Source organism: Tamandua tetradactyla, chromosome 1 (assembly GCF_023851605.1).
Source record: "Tamandua tetradactyla isolate mTamTet1 chromosome 1, mTamTet1.pri, whole genome shotgun sequence".
In the NCBI taxonomy this organism is placed as follows: domain Eukaryota; kingdom Metazoa; phylum Chordata; class Mammalia; order Pilosa; family Myrmecophagidae; genus Tamandua; species Tamandua tetradactyla.
This window is the reverse complement of record NC_135327.1, coordinates 142360398-142380996: the sequence shown is the minus strand read 5'-3', so window position 1 is coordinate 142380996 and position 20599 is coordinate 142360398. Positions and strand designations below refer to the sequence as shown.

Sequence of the window (20599 nt, the reverse complement as noted above, 5' to 3'; positions counted from 1 at the left end):
AGAGTCAGGCCTTCAGCAATCCAAAATGACTAATCAGAAGCCATGTTTAGCAATCAGCTGTGCCTGGCCCTGGTGTTGGAGAAGAAGATTTTTATGCCCCTTTCTGTCCCCAGTGGACTAGCCAGGGGCTGTCCCCAGTGTGGCATGTTGTGAGAGTGGAGAATGGGAGATGGTAAATCTGTGTACAGAGAGCGCAATTTACAGCTCTTTACCAGCCGTTCTTCCCTGGGAGTACACTGTTCTACTGGTTCCGGATTCAAAATAGTTCTTTCAGATAGTTCCTGCCTGTTTAATAGTTAGTTATTCTGGTGGAATGACTGAATCCTGGAGGTCCCTACTCCACCATCTTCCTGCAGTCCCCCCGAAAACTGTGCATGGACTTTTTAGTCAGGCATTATAGTTGAAACTCATTCCACCCCGTAACAAGCTTTGCAACCTTGGTCAAATTAGTTAATCCCTCTGGATCTCAGTTATTTATAAAAACATAAGAAAAGATACTATCTCATTATTTTATGAGGATTAGTTATGGTATGTTAAGAATTGAGTTCGTAATAAACATTAATTAAGTGTTAGTTTTCCTCTCCCCATTAAAGAGGGTCAGTTCTCCCCTAGCTGTTTTAATAATAACATTAAACAGGCAGTTCTATTAAAAAAAACTTATCCGTTTAGACTGTTTATAAGTCAAGGTTATAGCATTGTAATTGATAAAAATTTATTCTTACTTGCATTTGAAAGAAGTAATGAATGTGAAAATGCCTTATAATCTGTGAAGCACTGTTCTACTGTAAAGTGGAGGAAATTACCCATTTTGAAAGTCAACTTGTTTTCCCACGTCTGCTTTCCACTTAGGTTGCTAGTAGCCATTGAGAGTTTCCCATGGTGCTATATTCCCAGAACTATCAGCTATACTTGCAGGTTTCAAAAAATGTGTTGAGTTTGGTTTGGGGTATTGAATTATTCTAATCTGGCATTTATTTTAAAATTGTCATTGTAAGAGCTAGATAAGAGAATTTCAGAACTGGAGGGGGCGTCTTACAAATTATTACATCTGACTGCCTAGTTTTAGATGAGGAGGTTATTTTCTAGGTCACCAGGTTTAAAACATCATCTCCTAGGTATTTCCTTATAAATTTTTCATCCTAACCATTTATATATCAGAAGAAATTATTAAAAAAATTAATATCTGGGTATTAATATATTAAGTTTATATTATCTTACATACACTAAATAATTTTGTTGGGATATAAACATGTGTATTACATGCATGTATTATTTTTCTTGTTTGTAAGGAAATTGAATCTATTTCTTCAATAAATTAAAAACATTTTAGTTTTTCTAGGACTCTGTTCTTAGTATAGTAAGTTATTTCATTTATTTTCAATCCATTTTTGCTCTTCATTTTCTTTCAGTTCACAGTGGGAAAAGATACAGAAAGATGACACTGATCCAGGACAACTGAAAGGTATAAAGAAAGTATTGAGACAAGTTACCAGAAACAATTCTTTAATTGATTACTAATATTGAAGACTCTAAACATAGTACTAAAGATAACATCATGTCAGTAAATAATATTATAAAAGAAGATTTACTTTTCAAGCTATAATGGTATTTCGAGTAATGATTTTCCTGTAAGAGAAACTCCAGTTTAATGGAGGGATATAAAGTTTGAATACTAGTTTGTTATTTTCTGAATGTTGGATTATGTTGTGAAAATCAAGCAATTTATGTTTCTTTAAATGCTTTTGATAAAATTGATTGTATGACACAATTTTATCTCAGAATGTGTTTCATGAGTTTTATAGAATGAAATCCAATTTTATTTTAACCCACTTTGGGAGATGCATTTCAGCTGATTATGTTTTGAAAGCTTTGTGCTTTTGTTTTCTTTAAATAAATTACTTTGCATTTGTCCCAAATATAACTACTTTTCCTTTTTTAGAGAAAGAGAATTTTTTAAAAGTTCTTATTTTAAAAACAGGTCAGTGGCTTATGATTGAGGGAAGTGATATGAAATGGTGGTGTTGAGATTCTATTTTAGTTTCTAAATGCTCTAGATGTTGTACAAGTGCTTTCTTGTTTCGTGTTTTAATGGGAAGATACAGTTGCTAGAGTTAGAAAATTATGCAGCCCTGGTCTGTGCTACTTCCTAGCTGTGTGACCTTGTACCCAGTTCAGTTTTTTGATTTGTAAATGGGAAGTCTATCAGACTTCAGGTTACTGTAAAGATTCAAAACTATGCTTAAGTAAAGGACCTTGTACAGTGTATGATATAGAGTATATATTCAGTAAATATCAGATGCCTTCTTCCCTTTGCTTAAGAATCAATGCTGCTTGATTGACTACACCGTTTTATCTATCCATTCATTATTTCCTATGTGCAAGGCATTGTAGGAATACAGAAAACAGATGTGACTCCTTAAGTGAATGGTATTGCTAATTAGGAGATGTAATTTATGTATAATTAATTATTAATTTAAGGAAAAAGTTCTGTGGATCATAAGTGAAATTCATAAAGTAGAAACTCAAGTAGAGACAAATATTTCTAATTTAGTATTAGAGGGATCATCACAGAAGACTTCAGGGCAATAGTGGTGTTGAAGGGAAGATGGGTAGGAATTTTAGTTTTGATAGTGGGAGGAGCCAAACAAAGTAATAGAATGAGCAAGGATCCTTGATGATAATATTCTTCCTCTTCATCATCATCATCATCATGACACTCCAGCCGCAGGGAGTAAGTCAGATCACCATGAGAAAGTTGAGAGGTAAGTGAGAAGAGATATGAGAAGAGAAATTTAAGGAAATACCTGCATAAAAATATTTTGTTTTGTAGGTCTTTCAGCATATACTCATGTGGAACTTCCATATTACTCTAAATTTATTCTAATTGCTGCATACCTGGCTTCATACAATCCAGCAAGAACTGATAAGAGGTTTTTCCTTAAGGTAATAGTAAGATGCTTTTTTTTTTCACTTTATTTTGAACATTCCAGAAATATTTGAAATTTCTTAACACCTGTAGATTTTTAAGGGGCAGAGATTAGAGATTGCTAACTAAGGATTAGGACTCATTCTGTTAAGGTTTTAAATTAATGTCACAACCTGAAACTTCAGGGAAGTACTTACCTTCACAGATGAGGTACCTTAGGTAATAATTCTAGACTTTAAAAATGTGTCAATAATTTGGAGATCTGAAGTATCCAATTTTGTTCACAAACATAAGGGAGAATTTGCAGATACTGGCAGTAACAGTTCCTTACTTGTGTGCAGATGGTGGTGGGTCATTTACAAAACAATTTCAAATCCATTATCCCTTTAGGGGAGACAGGAAGGAGATCAAAAGACACCTAAATAAAGTCTTGTTTAAACTGTGGGGGATGGGAATTTTTCAAGGGTAGTAACTCATTGGCTATCTAAAGCTCCTAATATAGGGCCATGTACTTCATGACCATTATCCAGGACATGCAGGAGTTCTGCTGCATGTATATTAGTCAGAGAGATCCCTGTTTTCTGTTTAAAAGAAATTAATGCAAATTGATTTAATATTACATTTATTTATTTTATTAGAAGAAGATTCAGTTAGAAATTCAAGATTTTCTGTGAAATCTAGAAAATCTTTCCACTGGGAAAGAAAATAACTATTTTCTTATTATCAGAAATCCTTAGATGAAGCTAAATTTTAAATTAAGTAATTGTCATCTAAGAATTATATTTCTCTTTTATTTTGTAATAGCTAGCAGGTTTTAATATGATTTAATTATGGCAAGTTGAATATTTTTGGGGATGGGTAAAGTGATCACAGCATCCTTTTTATCCAATATGATGTTACTTTGCTTTTATTTCTCCCCAGTGATGAATAATATTATGACAGTTCTTTACTCTTTTCATTTACATTTTAGAATCTCTAAAGAATTGGGCTCTTTAGATGTTTTTCAGAGAAATTTGGTCTGTAGTTAGATGATTATATTATGATTAATCCTCAAGTTATTTTATCTTCTTTGAATTACTTTCACACTTAAATTATATTTCCATGAATTATTTTTCTTTTGAAAACTTTTGCCATCTTTCTCTTCTCTTTGGTTTTCTAGTTTGTTAGCAAATTTAGTGAAGAATTGTTGGGGTCTAAGGCAGCGTGACAATTTGAGTATATATAATCAAGGTCAAATAACTTTGGGTTTCTTTTTATATGTTACATTCATTTCTCCAATTTATAGAAATTCAAGATTTAATAGCATTAAACATGTTTACTTTAGCCTTTTTGTTTATTAGGTTGGCTGGTTTTTGTTTTTGCTTTTGGGACTAACTACACTTTCCTAGGATATAGTAGGTGTTTCTTTTCTCTTCTTTATGCCACAGAATTTATTTTCTCATTTGTGTTTGAGACTAAGAGACCCCTTTTTAAGTAATAAGTAATGATGTCTTTTTGTGTTATGTAACCAAACAAAACTAAATCAAATATTTTCCCTTAGAGTTTGTTTTAAACATGATAGAGCAATTAATACATTTAATATTTTATTATTTTTAATAATTAATACCTTCTGTTCATATTAGTTTGGATTTAATAATGGTTGCTGTCCTAAAAGGAGACAAAAGCGTTTTAACTGATCTTACCTGTTAATAGCATAATACATCTAGAATCTATCTTTATTGCCCTCAGTGTCATCCAGACTGCATTATTCTCTTGCCTAGTATTTTACAGTAGCCTGTGATCTGGTTTGTCTCTTTTCATTTTCCACAAAGCAGTAGGGATTATTTTACCACATTATGTCAAGTCAATCCCAGTTTAAAGCCCTTCTGCATCTTCCCATGGCTCTGAGATAACTGAAAGTTAATCCTTTTTAGTATCACCTCTGTAGTTCTGGCCCCTCTGACTCCTGGCTTCCTCTCTGGCTACAGAGTGGGCTCCTTTCTTCCTCACCCTCCGTGTTCTCGTCTCAGTGCTTTTTCGACTTCCTCAATTGTTCCATTTCTCTTTCTTGCTTAAAGTCTTTGTACATGTTCCGTCATTCTGGAAAGCCTCTTTTCTAGAGAGGTCTTACCTGTATATGCTGTTTAAGTAGGCCCTTTGTGTTTCCTGTTTCATACTTTTTTACCATGTTTGTTTCCTTCTTTGGGCTTGTAATACTTTGGTATAAATTTGTATTTATTCTTTTGTCCATCCTTCCCACTCGTCTCTAGCTCCGTGAAGACAGGAATCATATTTATTTTTTTCTTTATCGAATTCCAAGTTCCTAACTGAATACCTCGCAATCAGTCTTAATTGTGTATTACCACCTTACTTTAAGGGATGAATAAAAACCCATTTTATCTTTGGAAGTTGTCTTTTCATAGCAATCAATATGCTGTAATAAATCAGTATAGTAAATTCTTTTATGAGGTATCACTATTTTATTTGAAAACTTCTTTCTTTATGTGCAAATGTAATTTTTTGTCCATTCTCAATCCAGGTTAAATATATAGAAGGTGATAAGAATAAAATTAAAAAGTCTAAGATGTAAAAATTAGTATTATGTGTGCCATGTTTTTTTTTTTTTTTTTTTTTAAAAAAAAACACTGTTTTCTGTTGTTGTTGTTCTTTGGTTTTGTTTATTTGTTTTGCATGGGCAGGCACTGGGAATCAAACCCGGGTCTCTGGCATGGCAGGTGAGAATTCTGCCACTGAGCCACTGTCACACCACCCCAAAACACTGGTTTTTATCTTACATTTTTTTCTTTACTTGCAGCATCATGGAAAAATCAAGAAAACCAATTTTCTAAAGAAACATGAAAAGGTATTTACATTTTAATTTCTCTAATTGGAAAACTTATAAACTTAGGATACTATAGAAAATGATTAAATACACAATCACATTAGTCATTTGTAAGATCTTATTTGTATTTATATATACTATTATAATGCTGTAATAGTGTTTTGTAATGTAGAGTACAGTTATGGAAGGCACATAGAAGTGAGCTGGCTCTGGAGATAAAACCGAATTACAAAGACTTTTTAAATGAATTCTTAGATGAAAAAAATCACTCTGAAATTTTTAATTAAATGAATGAATGACATAGAAGAAATAAATAAAGAGTAAACAGATGAGAGACTCATAAAATTTGGAATTGAATAATAGGCAGATATACAAATGCTTGAGCATACCAGAGAAGGCTGAGACTTCAGCCTCAAAGCTAGCTGATTTGACCTCACTCTTGTAAAAGCTTAGGAATTAGAGACACTGAATATCTTTGAAGATATGGGTCTGTGGAGTGAGGTTAAAAAGACAATTGGTTGAGATTTGTGAAAGGAACTAAAATTTAGATTGTTCAGACTACAATCTAAATTTTAGATTTTCCTGGCAGAAGTTGGAGAGGTTTGAACTATATACTTTTAAGTAGAGAAACTGTCATGTGTGGCTCTCATTGTTAAAAACAGTTTTGCTTGTGTACACTTCTAAATTGATAGTGTTTTCTCAGAACTTTGAAGACATTGTTTTACTGTTTTATCTCTTGCCTTGTCGCTGCTGAAACTCTTCTTGTTTATTCTTCCTTTGTGGGTATCTGTTTTCTCTAGCTGCTTTTAAGTTCTCTTCTTTGCTTTGATGTTTCTGTAGTTTCACTGTGATGTGTCTGAAGTTGAGGGTTTTTTTTTTAATTTTATTTACTTGGGATTAGTTTTGTTTCCTGAATTTGAAGAATCGTATCTTTATTCAGTTACAATGAATCATCATCACATCTCTTCAAATATTTCTTCTTCCCCATTTTCTCTAACGTTTTCCTGAAACACATTTGATCTTCTCACTCTATCCCCTTTGTCTCTTTAAAATTTCATATTCTGAGTGATGCCATAGTGGCTCAGTGGCAGAATTCTCACCTGCCGTGCTGGAGACCCAGGTTCATTTCCCAGTGGCTGCTCATGTAAAAAAAAAAAAAAAGGAAGAAAAAATATTTCATATCCTTGTCTCTGGGTGCTATATTTTGGGTAATTTCTTCAGTTTTGTCTTCTGATTTTCTGTTCAGCTTTGAATATTCTGTTTAAGTCAGCTTTGAAATAACAGTAATTTCTGAAAATTCTACTGGTTCATTTCAAGTCCATCTGACCAGTTATATAGTCTCTTCTTCCTTAGTCATATTTTTCTTTAACATAAAATATCACATTTTATATTCTGTATATTGTATTCCAGGGTAAAAAAGTCCTTATTGGTCTGATTCCACATTTGTTATTTTTATTGACTCTTACAAATGATGCCTTCTTTCTTGAATGTTTTATGAATTTTAACTGTTGGTTGAAAATCCTTTGGAATTTTTGAACCTGGGTTGTGTTCCTTCGTAAGAATTTTATATTTAGTTCTGCGCAAGCACCTGCAAGCTGGGTCATTTGAAATTCATTCTTAGTCTGGGAATTTTCAGACTGAGAATTTTGCTCCCATGTCAGCATTACCACTAGCTTCTAGTTAAAAATTCTCAGGGAAGACTTTTTCCCTTCCTACACATAGAGCCAAAGGTATGACAGGAAGTTTCCTTACCAAATCCATTTGCTGGGGATGGAACATTTTTTTCTGATGTGCTTTTTCACTATGAGCAGATCATTGAGTTCATACTCTGTTTCCTGTGTGGGTAGCCCAGCAAACTGCTGGTTAGGAAGGATTGCTAGGTGAGAGTACTTCTCACTGTTATGGTCAGGAAAGGATTTGTGGTAAGGCTGGCATTTGAACAGGCCCTTAAGAATGGTGAGGATTTGGATAGGCAGAGATAGGAGAAGAGATCATTCCCATTGAGGAAATTATTTAAGCCAAGGTGCTAAGATGAGAAAGTATAGTGTATATAAAAGAAATAATAGAATATATTTGACTGGAGTGAATATGAGTTTCAGATAAAAGTGAATTGAGTTCGAATTGTGGAAGAATTTCCTCACTCACCAGTTCCTTAAGGGAAGTATTTTAGTTTGCCAGCTTGCTATGACAAATACCATATAGTTGGTTGGTTTACATGAAGTGAATTTATTAGCTCATGATTTTGAGGCTGGAAGAAGTCCACGAATCAAGATATACACAAGGCTTGCTTTCTCCCCCAAAACTAGCATTCTGGTGCTGGCTCCTGGCAATCCTTGGGGTTCCTTGGCTTATGCTGCTTCCTATCATATGGTGATGTCCTCTCCTTTGCTGGCTTCTGTGACTTATAGGCTTTCTTTATATGCCTCCTGTAATCCAGCTTAAGGCCCAACCTCATTCAGTTTACTACACTTTATGTGAAAATAACATCTTCTAAAGGTTCTATTTAAAATGGGTTCACACCCACTGGGGTACCGATTAAGGTTAAGAACGTGTTTGTTGGGGGACATTTTTCAACCTACCATGGGTAGGGAATTCATCTATTCATCTTTATGTTGTCTGCATTTGATAGTGTTTGAGAAGTGTTTATTGAGAAAATGAATAAATTGAATGAGTGAATGAAGAAAAGTAAAGAATGAATGTAAAGTTACAATTTGAGGTCTTATTCCTAAAATATCAAATGACAGAGAGTCATTTAAGAATTTTGAGGAGGGTAAACATGCAAGCAGTGATGTAAGGCCTGTGAAGATGAGTGAAGAAGATAAAAGAGCTCAGCCTTATGAAGTGAGTAGATTTGTACAAGTCTAGGAAAGGGATAATCCTGACAAGGGAGCTGTATGAATGAAGACATCATAAAGATTTCTCTAGTTTTGAATGAACTCTAGTTCTGATGTTATTCTTACAAATTTGACTTTTTAAAAGTAGCCTGTATTGCCTTTGGTTCATGCTATTTTAAAATCTGAGCTCAATCAGAAATCTTCCTGTTTACACTTACTGATTTCTTTATATTTTGTTCTCACTCTGCTCTTAAACACTTACTTTATGCTAAGCACGCAGCTAGATACTACTAGGAATAAAGCAAAGAACAAAATAGTCATTGTCCCTGCCCTTATGGAGCTCTGAATGTAATTAGGACTTCAAACGTTAAAAAACAAACTATGCAAATAATTATCCTAGCAGTTGTTTCATGGCTATCATAGATATTCAATTGTATAATTCTCTTTCTCTTTGTTTTTTTACTTGACACTGATCTTTAAAATTTAACTTTAATCAGAGTAACGTGTATCATAACAGATTAGGTACTTACCAGTTAGTTTATACTGAATAAACAAGTATTTTTCCTCTCCTCACCCGTAGTCTCATTCCCCGCAGGCAACTTCTTTTAACCGTTTCTGGTTTAGTATTTCTGATATAACTGTCCATAGCTAAATTTGTATTTCTGCCTCTTTTTTTTTCTTAATTTATCTTGATGCCAATTTTAGTTTGATTTACCTTCTCAGAATTTATGTTAGGTTCCTTCTTTGAATATTTCTTCCATTCTTATAAGCCTTTATTCTCTCTAATAAGCTATAGTGAAAATAGTGAGGTATTGCTCTGACTTTGTCTTCCTCTCTGTGTGCGGGACCAGTTTGCACTTACAGCCCAGAAAATTAGTTCACTGAGAAAAATAAATATTATATACCCTGCTTACTACTAGAACATATTCTTTTTAAATTGGAAATGTGTTTTCTAGTCACAAAATAAAATAACAAGAGTGAAAATCAGAAAAGTTTCAGCAGCTTTTACAAAATAACTGTCAGCCAGATTGCTTCCTATACTGTTCTTGCTATTCCCATTTCAGGAATTTAAGTGTTTTTTACAAATCTCAAATTTCTTTAGATGTCTCAGTATTTACCTTTATACTAGTCTTTCTTCCCTCTAATGTTCATTCATTCATCCATTCTTCATTCATTTGTTTAACTAATAATCTTAAATACTAGGAATACAAAGAAAAATAAGACATTTTTTATTTTCAAGGCCTTTGTCTAAAAAGAGAAAAAACTAATAGTGAAAGCTCCTGAACACCTATGAGCCAACATCGCTAAATACTTCATATGTTTTCATCTAATTCTCACAGTAATGTAATGAATGTGGTTACTGTCATTATCCACTTTCTAGATGAGAAAACTGAATATTGAAGAGAAATTAAGTAATGTGTTCAAGGTTCCATAGTAAATATGTGGTAGAACCAGCATTCCATCCCAGGACTGCCTGACTTCAAAGCCTAAAAAGTTAACCACTAACTTTGAACACATACAACTGACAAATGATTAATCCAGACGTTTTAAAGACTACTCAAACTGATAAGAAAAAGACCAAAAAAAATAGAAAAATGGATAAATGCTACCAAAAAGGAACTTGAATGGCTAATAAGCATGACATGATTGTCAGCCTCATTCACTAATGAGAGAAATGCGAATTGAAGCAACAGTGAGATATTATTTCATACCTTCAGCTTGGCAAAACTGAAAACAGTCTGATAATTCCAGGTGCTCGTAATAATGTGGAAAAATAGTCTTCAGATAATATCTAATGAAGATAAATATGTGAATCATACTTTGTATTGGCCAAGTTAGGTTGGGCTATGCTGAAGTAAAAAAATGAACCCCCAAACCCTCAGTGGCTTGACACAACAAAGATTTATATATTGCTCAAAACACTGTTTATTATTAGTTGGGTGGTTCTCTTTCATATACATAGTGATGTCAGGTGAGACATAGTGGGTATCACGGAAGGTCAAGATAAGTGAAAGATCCATTAATTTGAAAGGCCAGGCTAGGAAGTCACTTTCATCACTTCCACCCACATGCCATTGGCTAGAACTCAGTCATATGGCCTCCATCTAACAGTAAGAGAGATGGAAATACAGTCTTCCTATGTGCCTAAGAAGATGAAACAGTATGGTGAAAACACATAGCACTGCCTCTGCCATATACTTTAACCTGACAGTCCCACTTAGAGAAACTCACACATATCCAAGATGAAATGTACATGATAGTCTGTCTCAGTATTACTTGTAATGTGATGAATTTTTGAAGGTAGAGAGTATATTCATACAATGGAATTCTATGTGGCAGACTAGACTACATGTATCAATATGGGAAAATCTTAACAACATAATTTTGAAGGTAAAAAGCAATTTGGTAGAGAGGTCCAATATAATATCATTGCTGCTAATAATGCTGTATATTGTTTATAGATGCATATGTTGTAGTAATAGTAGTAGTACAAAGACAGTCATGAACATGATAAAAACACCAAAGCCCAAAATATTAGCATTAGGTATAACTGAGTGATTGGTATATTGGCATTTATTATTTTAACCTTTATGCTTTCCTAAGTGTTTGAAAAAAGCATGCAAAACTTAAGATCTGGAAAGATAGTTTCTAAGCTACCTTCTAGATATAAAAAGCAGATAGATAATTGTGATAGTAATATTTACTGTATTAATCTTTTAGAGCTATTAATGTTGGACAGATATATTTTCCATTACAAAGAGGAATGTCAAGATATAATTATTAAGTCCCAGTTCAGGAGGCAGGAGACCTGAGCCTAGATTTTGTTATGCTTTATCTTGACCAATGACTTGACGAATTCATTTAAACATCTGGTTGCAGCAGTGAAACAGAGCTGATGTTCAGGACTGAGGTAGATGACTCAGTCAGAACTGAGTCAGAAAATGTTGACAAAATATTTAAAGATAAACCATGATCATATCAGGTAAAGTTTTAACTTAAAGACTCCAGGTTAGATGTATTACCATCTTTAGAGAAACCATAGAAAGGATAAATTTTTGTCATTGGGGATTTATAGTACAGGAAGTGCATGCAAGCTATAAGAAGAAAATCCATGTTCTTTTTTCTTATAGACAAGCAATCATCTACTGGGACCCAAACCATTTCCATTAGACAGATTATTAGCAATATTATATAGTATTGTGGACAGCAGAGTTGCTCCAACTGCAAATATCTTTTCCCAGGTAAGCTAAATCATAGGTTATTTATTATATTTGTGGAATTCTTCATGTAATATAATTGGTAGAGTTCCAGGCATTCTGATTTTTTTGTCAGTTATTATTTTAACTGCATGATGAAAAATTTTTTTGATAAGTTATTGAACTTTTCAAATATAGAAGTTTTGGAGATACTTCTCAATTTGTAAATTTTTACAGCTACAACTTAATAGCAAAAACAACTTGTATTTCTGGTTCTTTTTCAATAAAGGAATTTTTTGACGAAGTGATCGTAATTATCTTCCTGATTAAATAAGCAAGAAACTTGATAATTAAATTGATGAATTGTATAGAAGTATGATTTAATGAACATAAAATTTAAAACAATTATTTGTAAGAAAGTAATCTGAAATGTCCTTATTCATCATATATGACTGTGTTCGTTGAACGTATGTTTTTAAAAACTGGGAAACTTTAAATTTATGTTACCACAATAAAAATAATAATAAAAACCATCATACAACTGTACAGACAAACTGAACCCTAATATAAGCTGACTATAGTTAATAATATCATTATAATAATATTGGTTCTTCATTGGGGTACCCCATCAATCAAAATGTTAATAATAGGGAAAACTGGAGGTGGTGAATTTAGGAACTCTATTCTTTCTGCATGATTTTTCTGGAAGCCTTTAACTGCTCTAATAAAAAATTGATTTTAAAAAATTGATCTTTTTCCCTAATACTTGTTAGTTCTCAGATATTTCACTAGGTGGCAACAGTAGCATAAAAATAGAAAATGAAAATTTTAAAAAGTCGGTTTTTGTTTTGTTTTCTTTTTGTTGGCATTTTAAAAAAATCCCATTTATTAAAGGTATAGTCAAAATAGATTTCATGAATTGTTGAGAAAACAAAACTTAGCTTATGGTTGGAAGGAAAAGCAACTAGTATTTTTTGGAAAAAAAAAGTCATCTTAGATGTTGCAATTAACATTTTGTTCTAATTATATGTAATTAGGTTGAGAAATACCTAACAGCATTTGCATTTTAATTCACTGTAATTTTGGCACGGAGTGGTTGTCAGATTTTGCAGTTTAATGTGTGGTGGTAACTTTTCTATTTTTGTTTAGAAAAGTCTTTGAGAACTGAAAATCGATAGGTGCTCCAAATTGAAACTAGATAATTTTTTTATAAGTCAGCATTTAAAGAAAATCATATCTACATGTATTGAATTCTTAAAAGAAAGGTAGTCTAGCCCGTTTTTAAGCTATATAACTAGCTGGATAAGTGAATAACCCTAATGTCAGTCATTATTAGAAAAAATTTAATTCAATTTTAATCTGTATTATAGGGATATTCTCCCATATTTTAAAGAAAATGCTTTAAATATTAGTGTTGTTTTTAGTCAAGCTTTACATTTTATTAATAGCTCTCTACATACAATATATGGAGTTTTGTTTTGTTTCTAATTCTGAAATAGACAGCAGGTAGTATGATCTTTTACTCTAAGAAATTGAGCTTCAGAGAGGTTAAATGATTTGCCCAATATTTTAAAACAAGTAAATCTTTGAGAATTAAACAGAGGTAGGCAGTTCTAAACAGAGCAGCAAGTGTTTCAGTCACGTGGTGATTGTATTTCTCAGGTGCCCAAAAATTACCTTTCTGGGGTACACAAAGGAAGATATTAAATGTTGTTCTCCTTTCAGAGAAATTTAGATCAGAATAATGATGTAAAGCTGTAATGAGGATCCTGATTTAGATAGCAGATATACTAACTGCTGTGAGACTTTGGCTACAGGTGACCAATGTCATCAATTTTTATGGTTCTAATAACACCAGTAATATTTTCAAGATGAAACAATTTGGCCCAAAATGTACCTTGATCTTTCATTGCAATTAAATTCTTTTCAATATTAACAATTGTAGTTGATCTTTTATTATTTATCTCTTCTCATTAATGCTTAGTATTTTAAAATGATAAAACTTGTATATTTATAACATTGCTCTGATGTATTGATATTCATTTGATGACGAATTGTTTAGGAACTTAATCTCAGTCATTCCCATTTGGGTCACAGAGGGGCAGCACAAAGCAGGTAGAAATAACTAACCCTGAGGAATTGACCTGTACATTTATCTCTATGTTCAATAATGTATCCAAGAAAATCAAATAATTTTTGTACTGTGTTTGGAGACAGAAAGTGGCAGGGATTGCATTCGGAAGAAAGGTATAATATGTCTTTTCTTTTCTACCCCATGATTTTTTTCTTTCCTTTGATTCCCAATTCCCTTTTCTGTTTTCTTCTTTTATTCATCTATCAAAACCATACTCTTGTTCATAAGAGAGGCAATATATATTTAACCCATGCCCACTTAATTTTTTTAAGTGGGGCAGGGGAGAAAGACTACATTTGTATTGCAAGTGCTTATGTGATATGAAACCTAGATGGCAGTATTGCTGCATTCTAGCTTTAGGATGAACTAGGAAAACAGCTTTTACTTGTTAATATTGCTTTTGATATCCAGAGAAAGCTGTTTATTAATTTAACACATTGATTTAGTTGGGCAAAAAACCCACAAAATTTCATGAAAACATTTAATGTGTGTATATATATCTATATGCACACTTTTATGAAAATGAAAATAAAATTGATAAGGAATTGTGGTACCTGACTGTTTTCCACTTGGAAGTAAATTGCCTTTATTGGTTGTAATATGCCTATTTGAGATGAAAAATATATTACTTTTCTAATAATTTAATCTATATGCCACTGTTTTAAGCATTTACTTTATAGTAATGTGCTACTTTTATAGCTTTATTTAACAGTAATAAAAGTATTTAATTTTTTATATCAGTGAATTGATATATGGCATACACAGTCAAAATTATCTTAAAGTAAAAACTTGTTTCCATTACATTTTATTTAAATCTATTTTGTAATAAAAAAATAGTAGCTTAAGATATCTTTAAAGTTCATTGACATTCCAATTGTGAAAAATAATCAAATTCTTAATAATGTTATAAGTTGGTATCCTTCTGAATTTTTTTATTTCTATATTGAATTTTAGATAAAATTCTACTCATATTTTTGGTCTCGTAAATAAGTAAAAGATAATATTGGCACATTTTACGTTTTGTTAATACTCATATTTATTAAACTTTTAAACAGTTTAAAATTTTTTAGACTTTCAAGATAATTTTAGTCATGTCCAATTTTCATTTTCAGTATAATTTTACAATCATTATCATAAATGCCTTTCAAATTTTCATCCAGATACAATAAATGTAACCCTTCTATATATGCCTGTCCTTCATGAGTGACGAGACTTTAATTCCATTTTTTTAGTCCTCTTTCTTTTCTACTCTCAGCATGGATAGAATGAATAAACTATACAGTTTATCGACATTAGCTTTAAAATTTTTATTTGATCAGATATGTTTTTGAAGACCATTTATGTTATTTAAGAGATATTTGTGAATTATCTTTCTTCCAGAAGTATATTAAAACCAGAATATGCTTTTTTGTATCTATTTTTTTCTTGAACAAAAATGATAATTTTCTTAGAAATTTTTGAACAGTCTATTTCATGCATTTGATATTTCTGTATCTTCTCTTATTATTCATCCCCGCCTACCCTCACCCTCCAGAGTCTTGTAGTTAGATGAAGGCAGAAGGAATAGAGTTTTGAAGACTGTCAAATATATCACTTATTTTTAAATATTAAGCCCCACTGCTTTATCTTTTCACAGATGGTAAAATTGCTGAAGAGTTTCAATTCCAAAATTATTGGTAGAGGGTTCTAAAGTGAATTTTAAAAGGAAAATTACCTTTTAAAAACTGGAGACATTTTATTACACATATGTGTTTATATCATATATTATTCATCTTATATACTCAGTTAGCATTTTGAAAAATAATTTTTGAAGGTAGTTGACTAATTCATTCCTTTGGTGGCAGATTTTATGTTGTCTAGGAAGGGCTAATGTTTAATTTCTGAATGGTTCCGTATTTAGTTGGACCTATTTAATTTTAAAAATTAAGTTAAAATGCCCTTATAAAACTATTTTTATTTATTAATAATATGAGTGAAAAACATTTTGGAGCAAAGTTTAATGTGCAATTACAGTTTTTCAGAAGATACATTTTCGTTTATACTTCCTCTGCTTTTGAATTCACATTATGATATTTTATATTTGAATGACTTATTTGTTATGTCAATTTAACTTTTTAGTCATGAATCAGTCTTTTCCCACAAAAGTTGCATCAACTTTTAGGTAATAACCTTAAGCTTTCTACTCATTTAGGTGCTGAGTTATGAGCTACACAGGATACATTTACCTTAATTATCTTTATTTTTTTCAAAATGAATTTATTTTCAGTCAGAGAGCAGAATGATTATTTATTTATTTTATCTATGAGAGTTTTTTTTAAAGCAGGTACTTCATTTTTAATTCACCATAGTTGTAGGATGATGTCTTTGCTTTATTTTATTAGGACAGCTAACATTTAATTCAACTAAAAACAGATTTTTGGCATTTTTCTTCAAATGCAATTAGGTATGTAAGAAATTCATATAGTCTTCAGTTTTTTTAAAGTGAAAGGGAGTTTTCTTCATGTTTACTTAATTTAAAAAGGGTTTAAACATTAAAATAATAAATCCAAACTTCAAATTCAGTCAATATTTATCTTTTTTGCAGTCGGCATTTAATTTTCCTTTCTTTGTGCTTAAAATTTCCCTTAACAGGGAATAAATGTTAAAATAAATTTAGTTTGAAATGCTAGTGGTAAATGAAAGCAGAGGGTAAGGGGTATGGTATGTGTAACTTTTTTTTCTTTATTATTGTTTTATTTCTTTTTCTGTTGTTTTTTTATTTCTTTTTCTAAATCGATGCAAATGTTCTAGGAAATGATGAATATGCAACTATTTGATGATATTAAGAATTACTGATTATATATGTAGAATGGAACGATATCTTATTGTTTTGTTCATTTTTTTTTAATTAATGAAAAAAAAATTTCCCTTAACAGGTATTTATTAAGTTACCACTATGTTCTAGGTACTGTGTTAGATGACGAAATACAAAAGCAAAGAAAACACAGTCTCTAATCAAGGACCTTATAGTTTGTGGCTTCCCCTGCCCTTCATTTCTCCTTGGGGCGTTTACCCGATTCTTTCTTATACTGACTGAAGTTAATGGTGTATGTTCATTCACTGGGAGGACATATACATGCTGGGAGAATTAATACTTAAAGTGAATAAATAAAAAGAGTACCCTGATATTTGGTAATTTAGGTACTTATTCTCTACCAAGTGGTAACATGTTCCTTGACTGGTTTCCTTCTGACATGCCCAAAAGTTAATATCCTGGAGCAATGATTGTTTCATTCCTGTGTCATGACTAGATTTTGTTAATAACCAATGAAACTTAGTGATGGCATTGTTATCAGTCTCAGTTAAGACTTGAAACTTAATGCATGGCCTGTTACATAAACTAAGTGGCTTTAAAAAAATTGCATGACTTTATTTCAAATACTTTATAATTTAAAGTTTTACTCACTATGTCACTCCACTTTTACCTGTAGTATTTTAAAATACTTCTACAGATTTTTAATCAAAAGAACTTTAAACAAACTGATTTTATAAAGATTATAAATTTTCTTTATCTCAAATCAATTTGCATGTTACATAACATTATGGTTGGTGGTTTGCATTTCTGCAAAAAATGATTACATTTACCTAATGTTCATCATATAACATCAGAAATCATTGGTGATGATGCATATATTGATTAGGTAAGAATTTGAACCTTGTAAACATAAAGTGTAACATACTAAGATTTAGCTATAGGGTGCTCATATAAAGGAATTTGAGTCTGAGAATTATCTTTATAGATACTAAACTTGTGAGAAAAGGAACAGTTTTCCTGAAAAAAAACCATTCTCTCGGCACTAGAGTATTGGAAAATATTAAAAGCTATTCCTTTTCAGTTTCTCTGTGCTTCATTTAACTTGTACCAGCATTCCAGTGTCTATAATATCCAACTGTAAAACTTGATTTTATTGGGGAAAATTATGTAAACCACAGAAAATATCTTGAATGCTGACATTTCTATTGATCTTTCTATCTTTTTTCCTTAACTATGACTGTCAGATGTGAGGACTTTCATTGCAGAGATGGATACGGAGCATTATTTAAGGCCCTTTCACTGATGAATAGGTCACTGGGGGTGCTGTTTGACAGAGGATTGCCCTCCTCTCATGGCGAGTAGCATCCCCACTGTAATGCTCAGTTTCCTCTGGTGCAGTAAGTAGACTCTCATATCTCTTGCTACACCTGGTGTGGATAAAAAAATTGCTTTTTTGGGATGCTTCATCTTTGAAAAGAGTAAAGTTGATATGATTTTCAGTAGTTAAACTATTGTTAGGGATCCTTGGAATACTAATGTTAATTATTACCAAGGATAATAAAAAGCACAGTATATTTTACTCTACTGCTCAGGTGAAAAGTTTGTCTTCTTTTCTTTTTTTAAAAGAATAGTTTTTAATCCCACTCTTCTTGTCTTCCATGAATTTTGTGTTAAAATTCACCAAGGTAGCCACTTTGCCTTTGCAAATATGTCAGCCCATCAGTAGGCATTTTTACTGAATGCTAGCAAAATGGAACCGTAGCTCAAGGGTGACATGTATAATACTGCCTAAAGGGCAAAAAAAATTGCATAAATTATGCTTTCAACTTTTGTATAATATAATCTATTGATACCTTTTTTTGTAGACAATATTTTATAACTACCTTTCTCAAAACCTGGTATTGTTTCAATCAATATACCAAATGTATATTTATTCATATTTGGGGGGAAATGTATACAGTACCAATAAATTTTCTTTGACATGGTACGTTTTTTTTGCTAAAAGCACACAAAAAAGTTTGTACATGTGTGTGTTTGTGAATGCACATTTATTTAAGAGACTCCATACTATTAATATAATGACTGTATAGGAAAATACATACATTGGGTTGAGCTTTATGACTAGATTGTTTGAATGAGAAAAAAAAGTTAATAAAAAATCTTATAAGATAAATGATTTGGAAAAATCAATATTATGGGAATGTGTGCTGCATTTAAAAATAATCCTATAAAATCATGAATAAAAGGAATACTGATGTTTAAGGGAGTTTCCACTGATAAATTGTCTTGATTCTTTGTCAGCACACAGCTATTTGGAGTCCTTTGGAGAAGATTGGCCTCACCTGCTCCTATCTGTACACATTTCAGTAACTGATGCTGCAGAAGTTTTTTTTTCTCTCTAGATGAGAAATTTGGGTCCTCTGTCCCGGGTCACCTGCAGAGTTTTTCAAGTAGAAAGTTTTTCAAATAGGAATTATGCTCCTATAGTTCAGAATAAGAAAGGGAACTAGATTTGCCAGATCCATCTCCTTGCCTGCCTGACTTCAGATGTGATGTGTATGCTGATGACTTTTGAATTTGATACTTCTAGCCTTTATACTACTAACTCTGGATGCAAATTGCCTACTAATCAGTAGCACCTGAAAGTTCTGTACACATTACATGCTGGTATATCCAAAACTGAATTATCATTTCCTCTAAGCCTTTTGCTGTGTTTTCAGCCTAACCTAGAAAATATGTTCTAGGTTTTGTACACAATGTTAGGTGCTAGTAAAAGACTGAAAATAAACAGTTCCTAGTTTTTAATTTAGCTTAATTGAGAAATTATCTCTAAACCCTCTCTTTATTCCCTCTCTAGTTGATCAGCAAATCCAGTCAACTTTCCATCCTCAGGGCAAATGTCTCTTGAATATATTCCTTTCTTTCCACCCCTGCTGCTGTTCTTTCATTCCATAACTTTGTTTCTTTTTTTTTTTTTTAGAGCAAGTACGAATTAGGTTATTGACCTGACCTTATTATGCTTGAGTTATTATGTGTTCTACAAGTCTTCACTTGATTTTTTTATTACTTTTATTGTGAAAAATAACATATATACAAAAAAGCAATAAATTTCAAAGCACACTGCAACAGTTAGCTGTAGAACAGATTTCAGAGTTTGGTATGGGGTACGGTTCCACAATTTTAGGTTTTTCCTTCTAGCTGCTCCAAGACACTGGAGACTAAAACAAATATCAATATAATGATTCACGAGTCATTCTCCTTTGTTAAATCCTGTCTTCTATGTTATAATTCCACCTTCACTTTTAATCTTTTTCCCAGTCTTTAGGGGTATCTGTGCTATGCCCATTCTCACTTTTTCATGTTGGAAAAGGCTGTCGTTAATATGGGATAGAAGGATGGAACTAGTTGATGTCCTGGAGAGGGTGGCCTGTCTGGATTTCAGGACTTACCTGGCCTGGGAACCCATCTGGAAGTTGTGGGTTTCTGGAAAGTAATCATAGTGCATGGAACCTTTGTAGAATCTCAGATAAAGCCCTTGGTGTTCTTTAGGGTTGGCAGGAATGGTTTTGGTTGGGGTTTGCTAAAACATTATGCGCCAGTTAGAAAGGATTATGTGCCATAGAAAAGCCATGTTTTAATCCTCATCCATCCCGTGGACGCAGCCATTTCTTTTAATCCCTGTTTGGCACTGTAGGTTGGAAGATTGATTAGATTATCTCTAGGGAGATGTGATGCGTCCAGTTGTGGGTATTAGTGTTTGATTAGAGGGAAATGAGACTCCACCCTTTCCAGGTGGGTCTTGATTAGTTTACTGGAATCCTTTAAAAAAGGAAACGTCGTGGAAAAAGCTAGAGAACCAGGAGTGACACCAGAGTCCAGGCAGCCAGAAACTT

General features: G+C 32.3%; 1 protein-coding gene across 3 annotated transcripts in view; it reads left to right on the top strand.

The window, feature by feature from the left end:
- ORC5 (origin recognition complex subunit 5) overlaps positions 1-20599 on the top strand; it is a 139758-nt gene that overhangs the window by 93160 nt on the left and 25999 nt on the right. For all 3 annotated transcript variants that reach the window (XM_077159234.1, XM_077159207.1, XM_077159174.1), the window contains 4 exons: positions 1410-1462; positions 2831-2943; positions 5721-5768; positions 11713-11823. In XM_077159234.1, coding sequence (XP_077015349.1) covers positions 1410-1462; positions 2831-2943; positions 5721-5768; positions 11713-11823 — 325 coding nt within the window. The remainder of the gene's footprint in view (positions 1-1409; positions 1463-2830; positions 2944-5720; positions 5769-11712; positions 11824-20599) is intronic.